At 41.6% G+C, this 21,753-nt stretch overlaps 1 protein-coding gene across 2 annotated transcripts in view; it reads left to right on the top strand.

Moving 5' to 3' along the window:
* dlg5a (discs, large homolog 5a (Drosophila)) overlaps window positions 1-21,753 on the top strand; it is a 95,368-nt gene that overhangs the window by 60,414 nt on the left and 13,201 nt on the right. For both annotated transcript variants that reach the window (XM_062996099.1, XM_062996098.1), the window contains exons 15-26: window positions 266-358; window positions 3,341-4,171; window positions 4,317-4,437; window positions 5,901-6,045; window positions 6,974-7,098; window positions 7,234-7,323; window positions 8,254-8,422; window positions 12,494-12,656; window positions 14,401-14,534; window positions 14,628-14,792; window positions 14,908-15,091; window positions 18,154-18,302. In XM_062996099.1, coding sequence (XP_062852169.1) covers window positions 266-358; window positions 3,341-4,171; window positions 4,317-4,437; window positions 5,901-6,045; window positions 6,974-7,098; window positions 7,234-7,323; window positions 8,254-8,422; window positions 12,494-12,656; window positions 14,401-14,534; window positions 14,628-14,792; window positions 14,908-15,091; window positions 18,154-18,302 — 2,369 coding nt within the window. The remainder of the gene's footprint in view (window positions 1-265; window positions 359-3,340; window positions 4,172-4,316; window positions 4,438-5,900; window positions 6,046-6,973; window positions 7,099-7,233; window positions 7,324-8,253; window positions 8,423-12,493; window positions 12,657-14,400; window positions 14,535-14,627; window positions 14,793-14,907; window positions 15,092-18,153; window positions 18,303-21,753) is intronic.

Below are 21,753 nucleotides of genomic sequence, written 5' to 3'. Positions count from 1 at the left end.
GTTTTTCATCACTTGATCACATTTCTCATTATTATCCCATTTGGTACCTTTTAAGGTTTATGCTGGATTTATTTATGTTTGTTTTTTTGTAGTAAAATAGTGTTCAGTCTGTAACCTCTGTGACCTGTTTCCATCAGTAAAATGTGCTTCACCAGGGTCTGTCTCAGTTTTCCCATTATTTTATAAAGTAATGGAAATAGAAGGATTGAAAAGTCTGGTGGTGCTTTTCTTTGGTAAAGTACTGACCTAAATATTTCCTTCCCAGATAAATGGAATTGCTCTGGATAACAAATCTGTGACAGAGTGTGAGGCTCTGCTGAGGGGCTGCAGGGATTCACTCAGTCTCTCCCTCATGAAGGTGAGCTTTTTTACTGCTCTGTACATGTAGAAATGTGATCTCATTTCTCAAAGTGGAGGACCTACTCTCAAGTGTGCTAAAGCTATTTATAGCAGTTCTTTTGATTTATTTAAACTAGATCTGTTATATTAAAAAGTACACTTAAAAATAGTACACTGGTAAGAAAAACATGTATGGCTGTCTTGGCAAAGGTGAGGAAGCTACCAGAAACTGTCAGTGCCAGTATTTTTAAAATCAGTTTGATAACAAAAACATTATGGAACCACAAATCATCCCCAGACAGGTGTGCAATCCAAAATTGTAACACAAAATTGCACTCAAAAGTAATGATTTGAAAAATGAGAGAAGCCAGCACACTTAAAATCATTGTAGATAAACCAGAAAGCAGCAATAACAAACAGTAAGCAATAGATTAACGCCCATCAGAGCAGTGGTTTAATGCAACAGAAATAAAATATAATGGCAGATATTTAGTATGGAAACGGAGCAGTAGATTTCCATAACATTAAACGCCCGGTAATGTAGAGTGCTGAATGCATCTTGATATGATTTTTGTAAGCGATACTGAGGTATTACACATCCAACTACAATAACTAAATTAAAAAAAAAACAAAGGTAAAGGTGATTTTATGTAAGTGTTTTTAACTGAATCCCATTAAATTATGTGGACAGTGACCCTCATGTCTAAGGCCCTACCTACAGCTGTGAATATCACATCACAGACTGTGAAATGAGCTATTTTCTATGTAATATGCAACTTGCTGTAAACTTTGAAATGTAAGGTTCGTGTTTAGCGATTTAACGTTTTTCATCTGCTTAGCAGTCAAGCACCTCACGTTTACGAGTTATTTGGCACTATGAGGTGGTCCAAGCAATCCAACGGCAATTCAGTTAGCAATCGCACAGTTTAAAAATCCAAGTCTAAAGCAGCTAAGAACATGACTCAGGTAAATGAGTTTGGAATACTCCCTATTAATTCTGTGGATGTGAGGGGGGCGGGGGGCGGTTGAAAACATGGACAAGGGGCGCAGCGTGATATTCCGCTTGCACACCAGTACCGAGATCCTAAGCTCATCATTTTAAAACTTGGCGTTGCCGAGCAGCAGGCATAATTGGCAGTGCCGGCAGGGAGGGATGATGTGGGCGGAATATGTGGGCGGGGTCTTCAAACGCTTTGTAAGGACCCTGATTGGGGGATAGAGGCGCCTATGCAGAGTGCATGGGTGGAAAAGGTTTCCGTTAAGGGCTGCGCGCTGGTCAGAGGAGGCGTGAGCAGCAATATACCCTCCTCAACTGCAAAAAATCAGGAATCCCCAGCAGCGGAAGACAAATTGACTACACTAAATTGGGAGAAAATGGGAGAACAACGCATAATATATATACAGGGGTTGGACAAAATAACTGAAACACCTGGTTTTAGACCACAATAATTTATTAGTATGGTGTAGGGCCTCCTTTTGCGGCCATTCTTCTTGCAGGAGAGTGGCCAGGTCACTACGTGATGCTGGTGGAGGAAAACGTTTCCTGACTCGCTTCTCCAAAACACCCCAAAGTGGCTCAATAATATTTAGATCTGGTGACTGTGCAGGCCATAGGAGATGTTCAACTTCACTTTCATGTTCATCAAACCAATCTTTCACCAGTCTTGCTGTGTGTATTGGTGCATTGTCATCCTGATACACGGCACCGCCATTGGATGCACATGGTCCTCCAGAATGGTTCGGTAGTCCTTGGCAGTGACGCGCCCATCTAGCACAAGTATTGGGCCAAGGGAATGCCATGATATGGCAGCCCAAACCATCACTGATCCACCCCCATGCTTCACTCTGGGCATGCAACAGTCTGGGTGGTACGCTTTTTTGGGGCTTCTCCACACCGTAACTCTCCCGGATGTGGGGAAAACAGTAAAGGTGGACTCATCAGAGAACAATACATGTTTCACATTGTCCACAGCCCAAGATTTGCGCTCCTTGCACCATTGAAACCGACGTTTGGCATTGGCACGAGTGACCAAAGGTTTGGCTATAGCAGCCCGGCCGTGTATATTGACCCTGTGGAGCTCCCGATGGACAGTTCTGGTGGAAACAGGAGAGTTGAGGTGCACATTTAATTCTGCCGTGATTTGGGCAGCCGTGGTTTTATGTTTTTTGGATACAATCCGGGTTAGCACCCGAACATCCCTTTCAGACAGCTTCCTCTTGCGTCCACAGTTAATCCTGTTGGATGTGGTTTGTCCTTCTTGGTGGTATGCTGACATTACCCTGGATACCGTGGCTCTTGATACATCACAAAGACTTGCTGTCTTGGTCACAGATGCGCCAGCAAGACGTGCACCAACAATTTGTCCTCTTTTGAACTCTGGTATGTCACCCATAATGTTGTGTGCATTGCAATATTTTGAGCAAAACTGTGGTCTTACCCTGCTAATTGAACCTTCACACTCTGCTCTTACTGGTGCAATGTGCAATTAATGAAGATTGGCCACCAGACTGGTCCAATTTAGCCATGAAACCTCCCACACTAAAATGACAGGTGTTTCAGTTATTTTGTCCAACCCCTGTATATAACATGGACAATAATTCTTGTATTTGATACACATGAAACATGAAGCCTTGCACTGTCAATGGATGTTCTAGGTTTACATTTAATTGTGTATTGTACCATTTTATTCTATCATTCAATTTATGAGTTTATGAGTGCATTTAATGACTGCTATAAAATGTAGCACTTTAAAACAATCTGTAAATTTAGTAGGACCCTACTCATAACCTTGAAAAGTAAAAGCAAATGTCTCAGAAAGAAATAGGAATAATTTAAGACAACAGTGGGACAAAATTAAATCACTGTGCTGTCAAACACTCTTCGAAGCTGTTGTTGCCATCAATACCTTTGTAACAAAGTGTTATTATTAATTCATTTGTGTTGTCAGTGGTTGATAGTCTAATGAAACCTGTACTTATGCAAAATCCATTTTCTGACCAGTTCTTCTCACAGAGCACATCAGGCCACAACATTTTCGAGAATCTGAGGGAAACCGAAAAGCCCAATGGCAGAATGCACATGTCCGACCTCCACTCTCGCAACAGCAGGAACCTAAAGCACAACAGTTCCACTCAGACAGACATTTACAGCAGCGAGAGTGGAAGCGAGAGGAGGAAGCAAAGAGCCGACTCTGAGGAAAGAAAAACCTTCTCTGGCTCCGCTCTGCACCCTAGCAGCCTGTGTGCACGCTACGGTCCCAGCGCCTTCCAGGAGATCTGCTACAGCCATGCGGCGTCAACGGTCCCTGACTGCGCTTCACTAGAGCCCACGTCTGACACCAAGCACAGTGGTGGCACCTGGCCCAAAATGATGGTGGGGGTTGCATCGGAAAGCTCAGCTCAGCTGTCCATCTACAAGTCACCGAAGCAGAGGAAGTCCATTTTTGATGTGGAAGCCTTCAAAAGGCCGGACACACCCTCTAAAATGGAGTACCTAACCAGTCATTCACCTCAGCCTTCCAAAACTGAAAGTATGACCGCACCTCCGACCCCACCCACACGCAGCGACTCGTTCAAGTTCAAGCCGAAGCATCAAGGCAGCTCGGCTTCCGACTCCACCATCACCGACAGCCAGCAGGAGGAGTGTAACGGCAACCTGTGCTTTACAGACGCTGGGCATGAAGGCAGGATGCTCAGCTCGAGAAAGTCATGTGAGGAGGACATCGGGCGAACGCGGCCCGACGAGCCCGAGGTTAAGCGGCCGCGGCCCAAATCGGCTCCAGCTCTCAGGCGCAGGATGACGCCTCAACTCAACACCCTGCCGAGCTTTCAGGTACATTTGGAAACTTGCCTCGTTAGTTTAATTAGCCTCACAGCCTGAGATTGAGCTAAGCACTGGGAATAGTGGGAATATGAAAAAAAAAAATTTTCCTTTTACAACTGAATCATATTATAATGCACGGATGTTTGTTAAACAGAGCTACTCCAACGACGGCGACTGTTTAGAGCAGAGGGAAGTGTTGCGATCCTCACCCAGTCGACCTTACAGACACAGCGTGGGGTTTGTTCCCACACACTACAACGGAACCCTGCCACCCAGTGAGTTACACATCCTTTTTTAAATGAACTGTCTGATTGCTTTGTACCTCCTCTTAATAGATGTCTGCTTCTCATCTCATTCTCTTATCTCAGCATTTCCTCCAACAACTGTTTTTAAAATGTTAGGGCGCATTCACATGAGAAGCGGTTTGCGCTTCGTTCACCGCAAGCTAAACGGCGGCTTTGCTCAGCTTTTGGCTTGAGCGGTGCATAAACACCTTGGTGGAATAACCGTCAAATCCACTCTTAAAGCATCCACATACACCTATCTTTACCTGTATGTTCCTCACTGTTTCACTTTTAATCTTGTGTAATAGCTTGGGGTGCTGAGTAATTGTGAGAATCAGCTTTTCCGAGAGAGTCTAAAGCGATTATGGTTAAACAGCTTAACGTGGTTTAATGTACTAAAAGAACAACACAGGAACACTAAACCTTTCTTAATTATTAATGGTCATGAGTTCTCTTTACTAATAAAATTTCTCGCTTGTGGTTTTAGCTCAGTAATTCACGTTAAGCATTGTTCGTACGGCCTTAGTCGCTTAATCACTTCATATCAAACAGTTTGTCTCATTGGAGGCGCGTTAAAAAAAGTTAGCAGCAAACTGGCTCAAAGTTTAATCAGGTAAACTATGAGCACCGTGGCAAGCGCAAAAAACTTAAGTGGAACGCAGCAAAAGTGTGTGATGCGCACCGCTCAAGCAAGCGCAGCGTCAAGCTAAGTAGCACCTCCACACTATAGGAAACAACGGCACAGCCGGCGCAAAAGTGGTTTTGGCGCTTCTCATGTGAATGCGCCCTTATAGTTTTGGTATTATTTTAGTATTACTAAATATGCATTTACCTCTTTATTCATACACATTAAAATTTACTGATTCATTCGTTAATATTCATTATTTAAACTTCAAAACAAGGCCTTTTTATATTTACAGAAACTGACCAATATTTGGCTTATAAACTCATCCTGGAATTTATTCCTCCATAAATGGTAACTGATTATCACAACATAATGTGCAAAATGCATTAAAACCATTTTATGCAATTCATTTCCTAAAAAAAAGCTCTATAAAGAAACTATAAAGAATCTAATGTTTGTTTTATGGGACAGCAGGACCTTCACAGTGAGTGTCGCCCAGTGTTGAAGCATGTGAATGCAGAATGCATGGGGATTTCTTAATAATTGGGTCTATTTTTACATTCCCTGAATATTCATCATTTCAGCAGGACACCTGATTTCTAAACATCCCTGCTGTTTGCTCATCTGTCGTCAGGAACAGCTGGGTTTGCACCGAAGCCAGATAAAGGAGCATTTAAATAAGACAGAGCGCACCATTAACAGAATATCTGCCAAATCTGACTGTGCTGTCATTCTCTAGAAACACAGGAACAGAGATGAAGAAGTGCTGAGAGAAGCCAACCAACAGAGTGGTCGTTTATTAAGGGATTTTGTTGATTGTTTACTTCAGATTCAGTACATCGAGGCCTGTCCCCCTGCCCAGCAGTGACAGCTGTTATGAGGAACCCTGTTTACACTGTCCGCAGTCATCGGGTGCACACCAGCAACTGCCCCTCCGTTGTCAACCAAATCTGCCATCAGCACTCGCACACCAGGTACGGAATGCATGTTATAAACCCCATTTCCAGACAATTTTATTTTTACTAAATTATAGTTTACTAAGTTATAGTTATAGTCATTAAATAGGTAAAAAAAAATAAAAAGCTAGGACTTTACCCCTGTGTTTCATCACCTTTCCTATTAATTACACTTTTAATCATTTTGGAACTGAAGACACTAGTTTTGGTCATTCTTGATCACTTCAGACCTTTAGTCAACAGTCCATGGTTGCGGTTGTCTTATTTTCCTTTTATGCTGCACTATACATTTTCAATAGGAGACAGGTCTGGACTGCAGGCAGGCAAGTCAAGCACTCGGCCTGTGCATATTTTTTGGTTTGCGGTTCTGCAGAGTTGATGTGTGACTTTTACATTTACATTTTTTACATTTAGCAGACGCTTTTATCCAAAGCGACTTACATTACAGTTACAATATACAGTCTGAGCAATTGAGGATTAAGGGCCTTGCTCAAGAGCCCAACAGCAGCAACCTGGCAGTGGTGGGGCTTGAACCAGCAACCTTCTGATGACTAGTCCAGTACCTTAACCGCTAGGTTACAGCTTTCTCTTTGCGCGATAGAGTTTCATGGATTTTCCAAAGCACTCTTGGCTATATATAGCGCAGTAGCATTATAGATATCAAAACATTAAAAGTTGTATATTTGGTTTTTTTTGTCAGTTAAATAAAATAGATTAACAAATAAAGCTGTAGCCTAGTGGTTACGGTACAGGACTAGTAATCCAAAGGTTGCTGGTTTTAGCCTTTCCACTGCCAGTTTGCTGCTATTGGGCTCTTAAGCAAAGCCCTTAAACCTCAATTGCTCAGACTATATATAAAATAACAATACATCACAACTTGCACAAAGTAATTAGCATTTATTTTGGTCATTTCCTCCCTCTCTTCATCCATCTCTGTGCCATTCAGTCCCCAGCATCAAGGGCGCCTGAGTTTGGACCTTAGCCAGAAACGTTCTGCTGAGTACTCAGAGTCTTCCCGCAGTACCCGAACCTCTCATGGCACCAACTCTTTGCCATCCAGTGCCAGACTTGGTCAGTTTTCATCTCCACCTCCTCTTATCTTTTTACTATCTAGCATTTACTTGTGCATCATTTATGGAATGTGCATGAATGCATTCATAGTGCTTTGGGTACTCTAGTAAGTACTTGTTATTTTGTATATTAAAGGTTCATCTGGTAATGTACAGTATCGCACAGAAAGGATAAAAATCCCTCCCACACTACGGTACCCACGCTCCATGCTGGGCTCTGACAGAGGTTTGTCTTTTTTTACTTTAGTGATTTTTGAATGTGTCCATTTTTTCAGCATTGTCCATAGAAGCACTTTGTAGTTCTACAATTACTGACTGTAGTCCATCTGTTTCTCTGCATGCTTTGTTAGCCCCCTTTAATGCTGTTCTTCGATGGTCAGGACCACCATAGAGCAGGTATTATTTGGGTGGTGGGTCATTCTCAGCACTGCAGTGACACTGACATGGTGGTGGTGTGTTAGTGTGTGTTGTGCTGGTATGAGTGGATAAGACACAGCAGCGCTGATGGAGTTTTTAAACTCCTCACTGTCACTGCAGGACTGAGAATAGTCCACCAACCAAAAATATCCAGCCAACAGCGCCCTGTTGGCATTGTCCTATGACCACTGATGAAGGTCTAGAAGATGACCAACTCAAACAGCAGCAATAGATGAGCGATCATCTCTGACTTTACATCTACAAAGTGAACCAACTATGTAGGAGTGTCTAATAGAGTGGACAGTGAGTGGACACGGTATTTAAAAACTTCAGTAGCACTGCTGTGTCTAATCCACTCATACCAGCACAACACACACTAACACACCACCACCATGTCAGTGTCACTGCAGTGCTGATAATGATCCACCACCTAAATAATACCTGCTTTGTGGTGGTCCTGACCATTTGAAGAACAGGGTGAAAGCAGGCTAAAAAGTATGTAGAGAAATAGATGGACTACAGTCAGTAATTGTAGAACTACAAAGTGCTTCTATATGGTAAGTGGAGCTGATAAAATAAATAGTGAGTGTAGAAACAAGGAGGTGGTTTTAATGTTATGGCTGATCAGTGTATATCCTCATTAGTAATATATCCTTCTGTACATATATAATTATTGAATGCACAATTAAGTATTTGTAACAAGCTTGTTAAGTTAACTTTGTTTGCTTATCCGTCTCAGGCTCTCTGTCCCACTCAGAATGTAGCAGTCCCAGTCTCATCACACCACCCCTGTCCCCACTCAACCTGGAGACATCATCATTTGCTTCCAACCAGTCCCAGAATTCTATCTCTACATTACCAAGGATCTCGGTTAGTCCTGTACCAACGGGAGATCACAGAAAAGACAGGTACAGCACTGCAGTCTCTACCCCCTGCTTTACTTTCCCACAAGCTCTAATAACTAGCTGCCCAGCAACAGCTCTCTCTTTCACACGTCTAACAGACGTCTAGCGCTCCTTTTAGTTCACTCATATCCCATGAAACCTGATTGGAACCTTTGGATAAAACCAGGTGTTTTTATTGTTTTGTAGTCAATGTTAAATGTAATCAATAATTGAATAATTTCCTCTTATTCAGTGAATTTCATTGTGATGCTTGCATCTTTTGCTGTACTTGTCTCCCTTTATTCGGAGTAGTATTCGCTTTTCTATAGAAATTGACGTCTGCCTCTGTTCTTTGCTTTCTGTGCATCTTTTAGATCTCTGTACCGTAACCGATCATTTCTGAGAATCCCTCTGGCTGCTAGGCCTAGGTTCTCCTCTCTCAGGAGCCTGAGGTTTGTCTTTTGACAGTCATGCACAGGGAATGCTTGATCGACCCTTCCTTGCAATATGTGCATATACAAGTGCATTCTGTAGCTGGCTGCTTGTATGTGTTTTACTGCTGGATTTCCTACTATGAATTGTTGTCGACCACTGGTGTTCATGTGGTTTGATCCTGAACGTAACCTTTTCATCTGTTGTACCAGTCCAGTGTGACGAAATATACAATTTTGCTGGATGGGGTGTTTATGTAATCGGTGTAATAGATAAAGGTGTAGGTTACAGAAAACCTTAATTTTTCTACATGAAGGGAATTTTAAGGTCGCAGCTTTATTATAAAACTGTACACCTACCTGTACATTTACCGAGGCATGTCTACATTCCTCAGGAACTCCACATTGTATAGAGATGCATACTGGAAACACCCCCAAACTACTACCATGGAAATTACTGTATATACACTACAGTCCCTGACAGAAGTTCTGTCGCTTATCCATGTTGTGGAAACAAAAGCTTATAACCTGACTTTAAATTCATCCATTGGTTTTAGAAATGACTCATATGAAAGCGGAAACCCTCCCAAATGAGGTTTAATTTCACGAAAATAAATTTGCTTCACTGCAGAAATATTGATCATTTAATGAACACAGAAAGGTCAGATTTTGGCAAGACAAAAGTTTTGTCGTCCACAGAAAGTAATGTGAAAATCAAACAAATAATTTACTTCAAATACAAAGATATGTTTCATAACATTGGTGAATGAAGTTGTGGTGCTATTAGAGCCATATTTAATATTTTGTGTGACTTCCATGAGCTTTAAGGACTGCATCCATGCGGTTCGACAATGATTCATACAATTTATTGATGAAGTCATCAGGAATAGCAAAGAATGCAGTCTTACATGCCTCCCAGAGTTCATCAAGATTCTTTGGTTTTGTCTTCCAAGCTTCCTCTTTCATCCTACCCCAAACATGCTCAATGATGTTCATGTCTGGTGACTGGGCTGGGCAGTCCTGGAGCACCTTGATCTTCTTCGCTTTGAGGAACTTTGATGTAGAGATGGATGTATGAGATGGAGCACCATCCTGCTGCAAAATTTGACCTTTTTTATGATTGGGAATGTAAGAGGTAGCTAATACTTCTTGATATTTTAGGCTATTGATATTGCCTTCCACCTTGCAAATGTTTCGCACACCCCCATACTGAATGTAACCCCAGACCATGATCTTTCCACCACCAAACTTAACAGTTTTCTGGGTGAATCTTGGATCCATACGGGCTCCAGTAGGTCTCCTGCAGTATTTGTGGCGGCTGTGGTGTAATTCAACTGAAGATTCATCTGAGAAATCCACCTTCTGCCACTTTTCCAGCGTCCATCCGTTTAGCAGGCTGTGGGCCTTGGCAAATGCCACACGGTTTTTTAATTGCCTTTTGTTTAGTGCTGGCTTCTGGGCACTGATTCGACCATGGAGGCCATTTCGAGACAGAATCCTACAAACTGTTCTAGTTGACACAGGGACTTGAGGTGACCAGGCCTGGTGGAGCTCTGCTGCAGTGGAAGAGGGGCTGGCTTTGGATTTTCTAACCAACAAACGTTCCTCCTTAGCAGTTGTCTTGCGGGGTCTGCCGGACCTGGGCTTGTCAAAAACATCTCCAGTCTCTTCAAATCTTTTTTTAATTCTTTGTACTTGACGCTGAGACACATTAAAGGTGCCAGCCACCTCTGCAGTGGATCTGGTCTTCAGCCTCTTGATAATCAAGGCTTTGGTCGCAGGGTGGATTTTTGGCATGTTGTCAGAGGTGAAGTTGCAGTTCAAGTGAAGGTCTGGGGTGCTGGGGTTCTTTTTATACACACCCACTAATTAACCGATCAATTAGTGAGCACAGGTGAGGCTGTAAACTAGTATTGGGTGCATTATATGACAAGGCGACAAAACTTTTGTCTTGCCAAAATCTGACCTTTCTGTGTTCATTAAATGATCAATATTTCTGCAGTGAAGCAAGGTTTTCAGCTTTCATATGAGTCATTTCTAAAAACCAATGGATGAATTTAAAGTCAGGTTATAAGCTTTTGTTTCCACAACATGGATAAGCGACAGAACTTCTGTCAGGGACTGTATATTGCCAAAAGTATTCACTCACCCATTCAAATCATTGAATTCAGGTGTTCCAATCCCTTCCATGGCCACAGGTGTATAAAACCAAGCACGTAGACCTGCAGACTGCTTCTACTAAAATAGTTTTTCAGGAGTTGGGCTTGGCCAACCAAGGGATTTTGGACCATTTCAACTTTGTGGGAACAGTTTGGGGATGACCCCTTCCTGTTCCAACATGACTGCGCACCAGTGCACGAAGCAAGGTCCATAAAGACATGGATGAGCGAGTTTGGTGTGGAAGAACTTGACTGGGCTGAACAGAGTCCTGACCTCAACCCGATAGAACACCTTTGGGATGAATTAGAGCGGAGACTGTGAGCCAGGCCTTTTCGTCCAACATCAGTGTCTGACCCTTACAAATTCGCTTCTGGATGAATGGTCAAAAATTCCCATAAACACACTCCTAAACCTTGTGGAAAGCCTTCCCAGAAGAGTTGAAGCTGTTATAGCTGCAAAGGGTGGGCCGACGTCATATTAAACCCTATGGATTAAGAATGGGACGTCACTCAAGTTCATATGTGTGTGAAGGCAGATGAGCGAATACTTTTGGCAATATAGTGTACATTAATTCTCTACAATCACTTTAATCTCAGCAACTTCTTTGTTTTTCTTTCTTTCTTTTCTACTGGTAGACATTTCTGTTACTAGATAGTTTAATGTTATGTTTGGTTTTGATCATTTATTTTTTCAAGGAAAGCAGTGATGACTTTTTAATGCAGCTTATCAATTGTCTGTCCTTCTTTATAATTCGGGTTGGTTTTTCTTTATTTTAGTGTATTAGAAGAGTACCTGCAGTTGTATGTGTAGGAAATGTATCAAATTTGCTTCAGAATTCTTACTGGCAGATACTTGGACTGGATCTAGACATTTCTAGTTTGAATGTGGTAAACTGCTGTAGTAATAGAATAGCACTTCCATTCCTTCAGCAGAGAAAGTGTAGGGTGACTAAATAAATTACAGTTTGCATGTTTCACTTGCATTTTATTAAAAAGATCCAGATAACTTGTTGAATCTGATATGCTGCCCTTTTCCCTTTTTGTTTTTTTCAATGTCTGAAGCCATACACTTTACAGATATTGTATGTCTGTTGTTATGAATTTAAATCGGGTTTTTGTGGCATTGCAGAGCTGAGTTTATATCTTAATTTTCACCCCTTTCTGGATCTTTTACCTAATTGCTTTATATCCACATTATGCGCTTTAAGTTGCTACTGTATGATTCTGCACCTGTAGTGGGGTCATACAGCTCCTAGTCGGCTTAAAGCTCTTACCCCTTGTTCTGATGCATGGTTCTATAAAGGCATCTGTTCCGGCAGGTGATGCAGCCCTGTTCCCCATGGACAGCAATCCCCAAGTTCAGTCTTGTAGCACTTTTGCACTGCTTAGATTTTCAGTTCATGCCTCATTCAGATAGTCGAAGCAAGGACAACGAGAGTGCAAAGGTACAGCAAGACTTGGGTTGGTATTTACTGGAAATGTAACCGGAGTCTGTTTTTCCAAAGGCCGTACCTGGAGGAGCCGAGGAATGTCATCATACAAAAAGGGGCAGAACCTCTGGGCATCTCCATCGTGAGTGGTGAGAATGGAGGAATCTTTGTGTCCAAAGTCACTGGAGGCAGTATTGCTCATCAGGCAGGCCTGGAGTATGGAGACCAGTTACTGGAGGTCAGTATCATAGCTGTTTATTAAAGCCATTTTTTAAATTCTGACTAGGAATATCAGGTTTATATTAAAATTGACCTGTTCGAATGATTTGAGCTGACATTGTTAGTTTACATTCAGAACATATATTTAGGTTGCAGCAAACAGAATTACAATTCAAATGTTTTTCATCACATCACGTCTTTGTGCTGCATGCAAATTACTTGGACCCACCAGCTTATCTATTATGTATCATTCACTGCATCATTATGTATGTGATGTTGGCATGGTTCCACAGCAGGTAACATGGTGCTGGTGACCTTGCTTCAAATCTTATCTTCTCTTACTGTCTGTGTGGAATTTTGCATATTTTCCCAGTGGTTGCATGTGTTTCCTTTAGGTTTTAGGCTTTGCTCTCATTTCACATAAACGTACCAGCAGGTCAATGAGTAGCATTAAACTGGCCATAAGTGGAAGTGGCTGCTCAGGGTGTGTCCCTGTACCCAGAAAATAATTATTATGCATTATGTACAACACTTTTCTTTTGTACATGATTTCGAGTGAATAAAACGATTACATTTTTTTTTACATTTACATTTTAGTGATTTTTAGCAGACGCTTGTATTCAATGCGACTTACAGTTGTGACAGTATACAATCTAAGCAATTGAGGGTTAAGGACCTTGCTCAATGGCCCAATAGTGGCCACCTGGCAGTGATGGGGCTTGAACCGGCAACCTTCTGATTACTGGTCCAGTACTTTTTTTTTTCTCCCCTTTTTTTCTCCTGATTTTTTTTAATGCTTTTCTCCCCCTTTAGCGCGTCCAATTTTTGCCCAATTGCATGGTGCTTCCTCTCTGTCCATGCCGATCTCTGCCCTGACCGAGGAGATCGAAGCTAACACACATCCCCTCCGAAACGTGAGCAGCAGCCGCCTGCATTTTATCACTCACACATTGATGAGTGTTGTGCCACCTAGCGTTGCGTGCGGAGAGACACACCCTAAGAGCACTCCTTCTTCATCTCTGTGTAGGCGCCTCTAATCAGCCAGTAGTGGTCGTAATTGCACCATTCTCACAGAGAGAGACCCACATCCGGCCCTAGTCCCGCCCATCTTGAACAACAGGCCAATCGTTGTTCATTTAGCCTCCCAGCCTCGACCGGTAAGGCAGAGCTGGATTCGATACAATGTAATCGAGATCCAGCTCCGGTTGCAGCGTGTGTTTTTACTGCTGCGCCACCTGAGCGGCTTTTCTCCTGATTTTTAGCGCGTAAAATTTTTACCCAATTGCGTTATGCTTCCTCTCTATTGGTGCTGAACCCCGCCCCTGATTGAGAAGAGTGTACTGACACACGTCCCCTCCGATATGTGTGCAGTAGCCGACTGCATTTTTTCACCTGCACCAGCCGAGTTCATATGTGAATCAGCTCTGTGCACAGAGAGCCACACCTGGATTAGCATTATTCCTCTATTCTGTGCAGACGCCATCAACCAGCCAGCAGAGGTCGTAATTGCATCAGTTATGAGGTCCCTATCCAGTTTCCTAACCCTGTATGAACAACAGCCAAACATTGTTCGTATAGCCGCCCAGTCGGGTGGCAGAGCTGAGATTCGATACGATGTAATCAAAATCCCACCTCTGGTGTGCTAGCGTATTTTACCGCTGCACTACAACTGCCCTTAGGTTTAAACTGGGTTTTTATGCACCTGTTTGTGAGTTTCGTGCATTGGCTGTTCTTTGACCCTGTTGAATGTAATGTTTCCTCAGTATAATGGCATAAACCTGCGTAATGCAACCGAGCAGCAAGCACGTCTGGTCATTGGCCAGCAGTGTGATACCATCACCATCATGGCACAGTACAACCCCCACATGTACCAGCTGGGCAACCACTCCCGTTCCAGGTATGCACTTTATTCTCAAGCTATATGTGACTTCCAGGCCCGGCATTTATTCATATGTACATAAGTTTTATTATATGTTTTTCTGTTTAACAGTTCTCGTTTAGAGCCAGTGAGCAGCCGCTCAACTCCTCAGGGCAGCGGAACCAACACACCAGATAACCACTCCGCAATCGACACGCTCAGCGAGCAGGACGAAGGCACCCTCACTCCATCATCCAAACAGACTACACCCACCACCAGCCCACACAGCTTCATCAGGTGCGTTGTTACTATTCGTTACCTCATTACTATTCAGGATTATCTGAATTTAGTGCTTCTCATGAAAGCCAAAGTCATAATTTATTGGAATTTAAATATGGGAGTCGTTTTCCAGGATGTCGTCTAACGGCTGTAAGAAGATCCCAGAGCCGCGGATGGTGTGTTTGAGGAAAACCCAGGGGGAGCTGGGTGTTCAGGTCTGCGGGGGCAATCTAAGGGGAATCTTTGTGGAGAAGCTGGATGAGGATTCTCCTGCCAAGGGATCAGATGGCCTTATGCCTGGAGACATGATCCTGGAGGTGAGAGGAACTCATGTTATATTAAAATATTCTTTTAAAAATGTTCATAACAAATGAAACTGTTTAAACCAGGAAGTTCTAGGACAGGGGTGGGCAATTAAACTTTCCAAGGGTCCACATAAGAAACTGGGACTTTTGTGGAGGGACGGACCAATAAGGTGAACTTAATTCTGCTCAATATTAATTTGATCTCTTTATAAAAAGCAGTAAATTGTACAGTTCTGATAATCTGCTACTGTGTAGATGTTACAATCAGAAGAAGTAGGCAGAGTAAAAACATCAACATTATTTTACTATTTAATCAACTAATTTTTCAAAAACAAATGTGAACAAAATGTGCAGGTTTTTAAACTTTACACTATTTTGTTTGGAGTCTAATGACCTCATTTGCTGTTTTTCAGTCCTTTTATTGTTTTATTGTTGGATATTCTCTTTAAAATCACAGAGATGGTCCTGACTGCTTTAGTTCTGGATGTGTTAAAACTTTATAAAAAGTCCTTGTTGCAATATTGCATGTGTGATGTACATTTATTTACGTCTGATTTTTAATTGCCACGGACCTCATGCGGGCCGGTTGGGGATGTCTCGCAGGCCGGATGTGGCCCGTGGGCCGTACAATGCCCAAGTCTGTTCTAGGGTGTCAATTTTAGGGTGTCTTCTGGCCTAGAAAGAAGGCTTTATTTGTGACATATACACCGATCAGCCATAACATTAAAACCACGTCCTTGTTTTTACACTCACTGTCTATTTTATCACCCCTTGAGCAGACAGAGTTAAGGGCCTTGCTCAAGGGCCCAACAGAGGCTGCGAAGCAGAGGCTGGATTTGAACAGACAATCTTCCCATTGATAGCCCAAAGCTCTACCCACTAGGCTACCAGTGTCCCTGTAGAATGCTGGAGTGGTATAAAAAGTGGATTTAATGTGTTTGCTAATCCAATAAACTAAAATCTATAAAGTTCTGTATAGGTCACATGACACAATGTGATACATTTGTTTTAGGATTTTTATGGATTGAAAACATATGTGATTGCCAGAACCAATAAATGTCAAAAATGGCCACAAAAGAACCACATGCTAGTAAATATCACTAATGAAATATTTACCTATTATTATGACATATTTACAAGTGGTTGTGATTATTCTTACTCAAATAATGTTGCTTAAACAAAGTACCTTAAAGGCTAAGCACCAGCTAATATTGAAGTTTTAAACACATACATGCATCGAAAGTTGAGTTCCTAAATTGTGATTATTGATAGTTAGAAAACATTTTGTTTTACAAATTCAAGGAATACGGCTTTAAATTCTGATGTTTTGCGTCGCTCGCGGTGTTCGGATTCTGTCACAGGCGTCGCACGTGTGACGTAGATGGTGGACAACAACTCAAGAAGTTGAATGGAAGGCGATGCAAAATGATTAAAAGCTGCGCTGTGTTTGGCTGCAATAATTCAATTCAACACCAACACCGATGTGATATTATCGCCAAATATATAAATATTATATATCTAGATAGATATATAGATGAGACAGCTTTAGGACAAATCAAATGCGTGTTTATTGATAAATACTGAACAGAGCAGGAATGCGCAATAAGAATGCACGTCTTTTCTCTATTAAAAAAGGTTTAAATTTAGCTTCTATCCTAGGCTAGATATACACTGTAAAACGAAAAAAAAGTGTTTAGGCTAAATATTTTAAATGCACTAATCTGATCAAAATATGGTATAAATAAAAATAGAATAAAGGCTGAAAGACCTTAAACCTGCGTTATCATGCGCGCTAGAAAAACCAACACATTCACCTGATGTGGTTTCAGAGAGGATCTGAGAGGGGTAGCGATGTTCCCCTCAGCACTAAATCTCTCTCTGATGGTGCTCGGTGCACTAATACACACCTGTACTGTACCTGCATGCATACTTTACAGAGCAGAGGAAATCTAGCCTGGTTATCGCGCCAATATTACCCATCTATTTAGTAGGTATAATTAACATAACAATATATACTACATTTTAAGTTATTATTCGTTTCAATACATTTTTATTCAACGAAAAAATACATTTCAATCATTCCAGCAAGCCAGCAAGAGAGAATCTGCAGGCTGCAATGCCATATTAACCGTCATTAAGTGTTTTAGAACGCCGAGGCTGTTTAAATATAGTCTATATTACAATTATTTTATTGAGTGTGAACCATTAATAAACTTGCCTATAATTACTGTTGCCATTGTTTCCATTTTAAAACACAAAGCCTGACACTCAGAAAGAAAGAAAGAAAGAAAGAAAAAACATTATACAGGCACCCCCACTGTCACTGCAGATTCATCCTCTTCATTAAATTCAGAAATAGCTTCGGAATCTGAAGAACCAGCACTGGAAAATTCGCTGTCCAAGTCAGTCATAACGGTGTAGGAGTACACTGTTGTCCACCAGTGACGTCACGCTGCAACTTCCTGGAATTTCCGGAGCGACCTCGGGTTTTTCCGTCAATTTACTTGAAATCGTCGATTTTTGAGTGAATTAAACAAGTTATTTACATTTTATTCACGTGTATGGTTTTTAACTAGCTAAAATAATGTGAAATCTTTAGAGAGGTCCATTAGGTGGTGCTTAGCCTTTAAAGCTGTTTGCCCTCATATACAATCTGGTTTCTCTTCTATCTTTTTTTATAATCATTGGGTTTGTGGTGCTCCAGTCAATACAGAGCGATTCCTACTTTTCCATATGGCTGCTTTGTTCCGTTTTTATTCCAGCGCCAATCCATTGATCTTCTATTTTATTTATTTATTTTTTTGCTCTCTTATTGGACTTCTGAGGGTAGCAGACTCTGCATGGCCCCTTCTAGCCCTCTAACAGATGACTGGGCATGCTCTGCAGATCCTGCTCATTCAGACAAAGCGTCTCATCTAATAACACATTCTGTTTTCCTTCAGATGAAAATTGATTTTGAAAATTGAGCGCAAGCATTTTTATTTCACTAGTGTCGGTCTGGAATTGAGATGAGCTAATAAAAAGCTGCATTCTCTCTTTCATTTTCCATGTCATTTTTGTTTTTCTGTTTGCAGTATAACTCTGTGGTTATGAAGAGTAAGACTGCAGAAGAAGCATACCTGGAAATGCTTAAGCAAGCAGAAACTGTCACTCTTAAAGTCCAGCATCGTGTGGATGAATTCAACCAGCTGAAGGATACAGCTGGAGATGGATTCTACATCAGGTATTATACACACATTTACTTTTAGTCAATAGAATGACAAAGCAATTTCTTATCTCACGACCTTGAGGGGTGGCACGGTGGTTCAGTGGGTAGCACTGTCGCCTCACAGCAAGAAGATCCTGGGTTCGATCCTCAGGTGGGGGCGGTCCGGGTCCTTTCTGTGTGGAGTTCTCCCAGTGTCTGCATGGGTTTCCTTCCGGAGCTCCGGTTTCCTCCCACAGTGCAAAGACATGCAATCGAGGTGAATGGGTTCATAGTCAAAATGGTCCATGACTGTGTTTGACATTAAACTTGTGAACTGATGAATCTTGTGTAATGAGTAATTATCGTTTCTGTCGTGAATGTAACCAAAGTGTAAAACATGACGTTAAAATCCTAATAAATAAATAAATAACTCAAGACCTTGAAAAATTACCGGCTATTGACCAGGGGGGCTCACATAGCAAAGTAAGACCCCTAGTCAGCGAGTAATTTAAACATTACCACAAAAATACTTAATTCATTTTCAACTAAAACATTTCAGCTATTTAGAAAGTTATTCTATTAAGTGATGTTACATAATCAAAACAAGAACAAATTGATCAGCATCCCTTGCTGTATTAAATAATTTTATCTAGACACCTGAGAGACTTAACACTACCCAAAATGTATATCAGTTTTGATTTGTCACGCCATAGAACTGTGTCTCAGAACTCGGCAGCCCTATTCAAATTCCTTCTGGTATATTCCAGTTGCATCTTGATTAAGAGTGACATGCTTTGTGGAGTTCAACCATAAAGCCATCGGTTGTTAAGTGATCTCCATATGTTTGCCACAGGCACATTTGCCCCAGCCTTCATCAGGTCATCCTGAAAGACATTTGCAGTAATGCAGGGCTTTTTCTTCACTGTCCTGATAAGATTGCAAAGCTCTGTGGTTGTAAATCTGGGCTTTATTCTATGTTTTCATGTTGTGCCCGAGTTTGACAAAACTCCAAGCGGTGTCTCTGGGAGTGTTCATGTTCTTAGAAATCTTCTTCTACCCATTGTCAGGCAGCACAGTGGCTAAGTGGGTAGCACTGTCGCCTCACAGCAAGAAGGTCCTGGGTTCAGTCCCGAGGTGGGGTGGTCCGGGTCCTTTCTGTGTGGAGATTGCATGTTCTCCCCGTGTCTGTGTGGGTTTCTTCCAGGAGCTCCGGTTTCCTCCCACAGTCCAAAGACATACAAATGAGGTGATTTGGAGATACACAATTGTCCATGACTGTTCTTAACTTGTGAACTGATGAATCCTGTGTAACGAGTAACTGCCGTTTCTATCATGAATGTAACCAAGGTGTGTAAAACATGACGTTAAAATTCTAATAAGTAAATAAATCTACCATTGTCCTTTTGGTGCAATGAAATAATTTCATCATTCAGCGTTTGTGGCAGCTTCTTATTTTCACCAGCGTTGCAACACAACTTGAACACCTTGAACTCTGAGTGGTGTTTATATAACCCATCACATTTAATTCATTGAGTTCCCAAATGGTGTAATCATGTGACTCAACTCTAGGTCATACAGATAAACAGTAAGTTTTAAGATTAGCAATAGTACACGGTTCAAACCACCTCCTTGTTTCTACACTCACTGTTCATTTTATCAGCACTGCAGTGACACTGACATGGTGGTGGTGTGTTAGTGTGTGTTGTGCTGGTATGAGTGGATCAGCCACAGCAGCATTGCTGGAGTTTTTAAATACTGTGTCCACTCACTGTCCACTCTATTAGACACTCTTACCTAGTTGGTCCACCTTGTAGATGTAAAGTCAGAGACGATCGCTCATCTTTTGCTGCTGTTTGAGTTGGTCATCTTCTAGACCTTTATCAGTGGTCACAGGACGCTGCCCACGGGGAACTGTTGGCTGGATATTTTTGGTTGGTGGACTATTCTCAGTCCAGCAGCACTGCTGTGTCTTATCCACTAATACCAGCACAACACACACAAACACACCACCACCATGTCAGTGTCACTGCAGTGCTGAGAATGATCCACCACCCAAATAATACCTGCTCTGTGGTGGTCCTGGGAGAAACCTGACCATTGAAGAACAGCATGAAAGGGGGCTAACAAAGCATGCAAAGAAACAGATGGACTACAGTCAGTAATTGTAGAGCTACAGAGTGCTTCTATATGGTAAGTGGAGCTGATAAAATGGACAGTGAGTGTAGAAACAAGGAGGTGGTTTTAATGTTATGCGCTGATTGGTGTTTGTAGGGGTTTAATAACTGTGACACGGCTGTATTAACATTTTCTGTTACATTTGTCTTATTCAACTGACTTCATTTAAAGCAAAATCTAGCTTTGCAGAAACGTTTAGAATTAAAAGTCCTTATTTTCTTTGGGGGGTGGTGGTTATATATTTCCTGTTGGAAGTGTATTGAACACACAGTACTGCTACCTCATAAAATTTTGGCAATTTACGAGTCTGTCATTACAGGGAGCAACTGGGGTAAAGATAGTCGGTGAAAAGAGCTGGTTTTTCTGGGACCAGATTTAGAGACGTCTGTATTAATAAACTATTGAAGTGCTGTGATTATGGAAATCTTCTTTATATAATAAGTTTTTGATCATGAGACTGAGGTAGAAATTCCATGTCCCCAGTTAAAGCTGGATCAGTGTGTCTGCCATTTGTGCATTCTAATTGTGGCTGTACTAATCAGTTGGTCCGAGACAGAAAGGATTAAGTAGCTAAAGAGGCAATGAGAGGAATGGCAATGTGCTGGTCATAAATAGCTGGCTTTGTTTTTATAAAAGAAATGTCCCGTCGGCCAGTGGTTGCAGGCAGTTCATCCTACATTTACTGGTCATGCTGTCATCTACAGTAAATAATCCCTCCCAGTACAAGCTGCTACACTTGCATTTACAGCTAGTCTAAAGTATCAGAGACACTTTACTGCATCGCCTAGTAGGTGCAGATAGTCTTCCACCTAGAAATATCGCTGACACCAAGAGCCAATTAACAAAATCCTATAGTCCTGTGAAAAGAACTGTTAAAAGATAGCGTGTGCTGAAGTAACCAATTCTCTAAGAGCCTCTACTCAGCAAAATGTTTTATTATAGAGCAATATGCATTACCCCTCATATTTCATTACTTAATATTTAACAGACAATTTACCCCCCTAAGTTTCTAACAGTATTAAAGTCCATAATGATCCAGTGTGTGGCATAGATCCTTGGCTTAATTCAAATTCAGTTTATAGGTTTTGCTTAGAATACAGGGTGTCAAAGCTCTAAGTTCCAAAAGTTGTGTCACTATTGCACACACTAAACACAATTCCTAGACATTCTACTAATTTGTGCCAGAGGGCATCTTTCTTAAAAGCCACATTTGGTTGCTCCAAAGAATCTGGATGTATAATGCATTCAGCCAGATAGTAAACATGATACAAACAAAATTCCTTTTTCTTATAAACTAAAGATTACAACATGT

The sequence above is a fragment of the Trichomycterus rosablanca genome, chromosome 5, assembly GCF_030014385.1.
Source record: "Trichomycterus rosablanca isolate fTriRos1 chromosome 5, fTriRos1.hap1, whole genome shotgun sequence".
Classification (NCBI taxonomy): Eukaryota; Metazoa; Chordata; class Actinopteri; order Siluriformes; family Trichomycteridae; genus Trichomycterus; species Trichomycterus rosablanca.
Note: the sequence above shows the minus strand (reverse complement) of the source record. Positions and strands in the feature narration are given on the sequence as shown.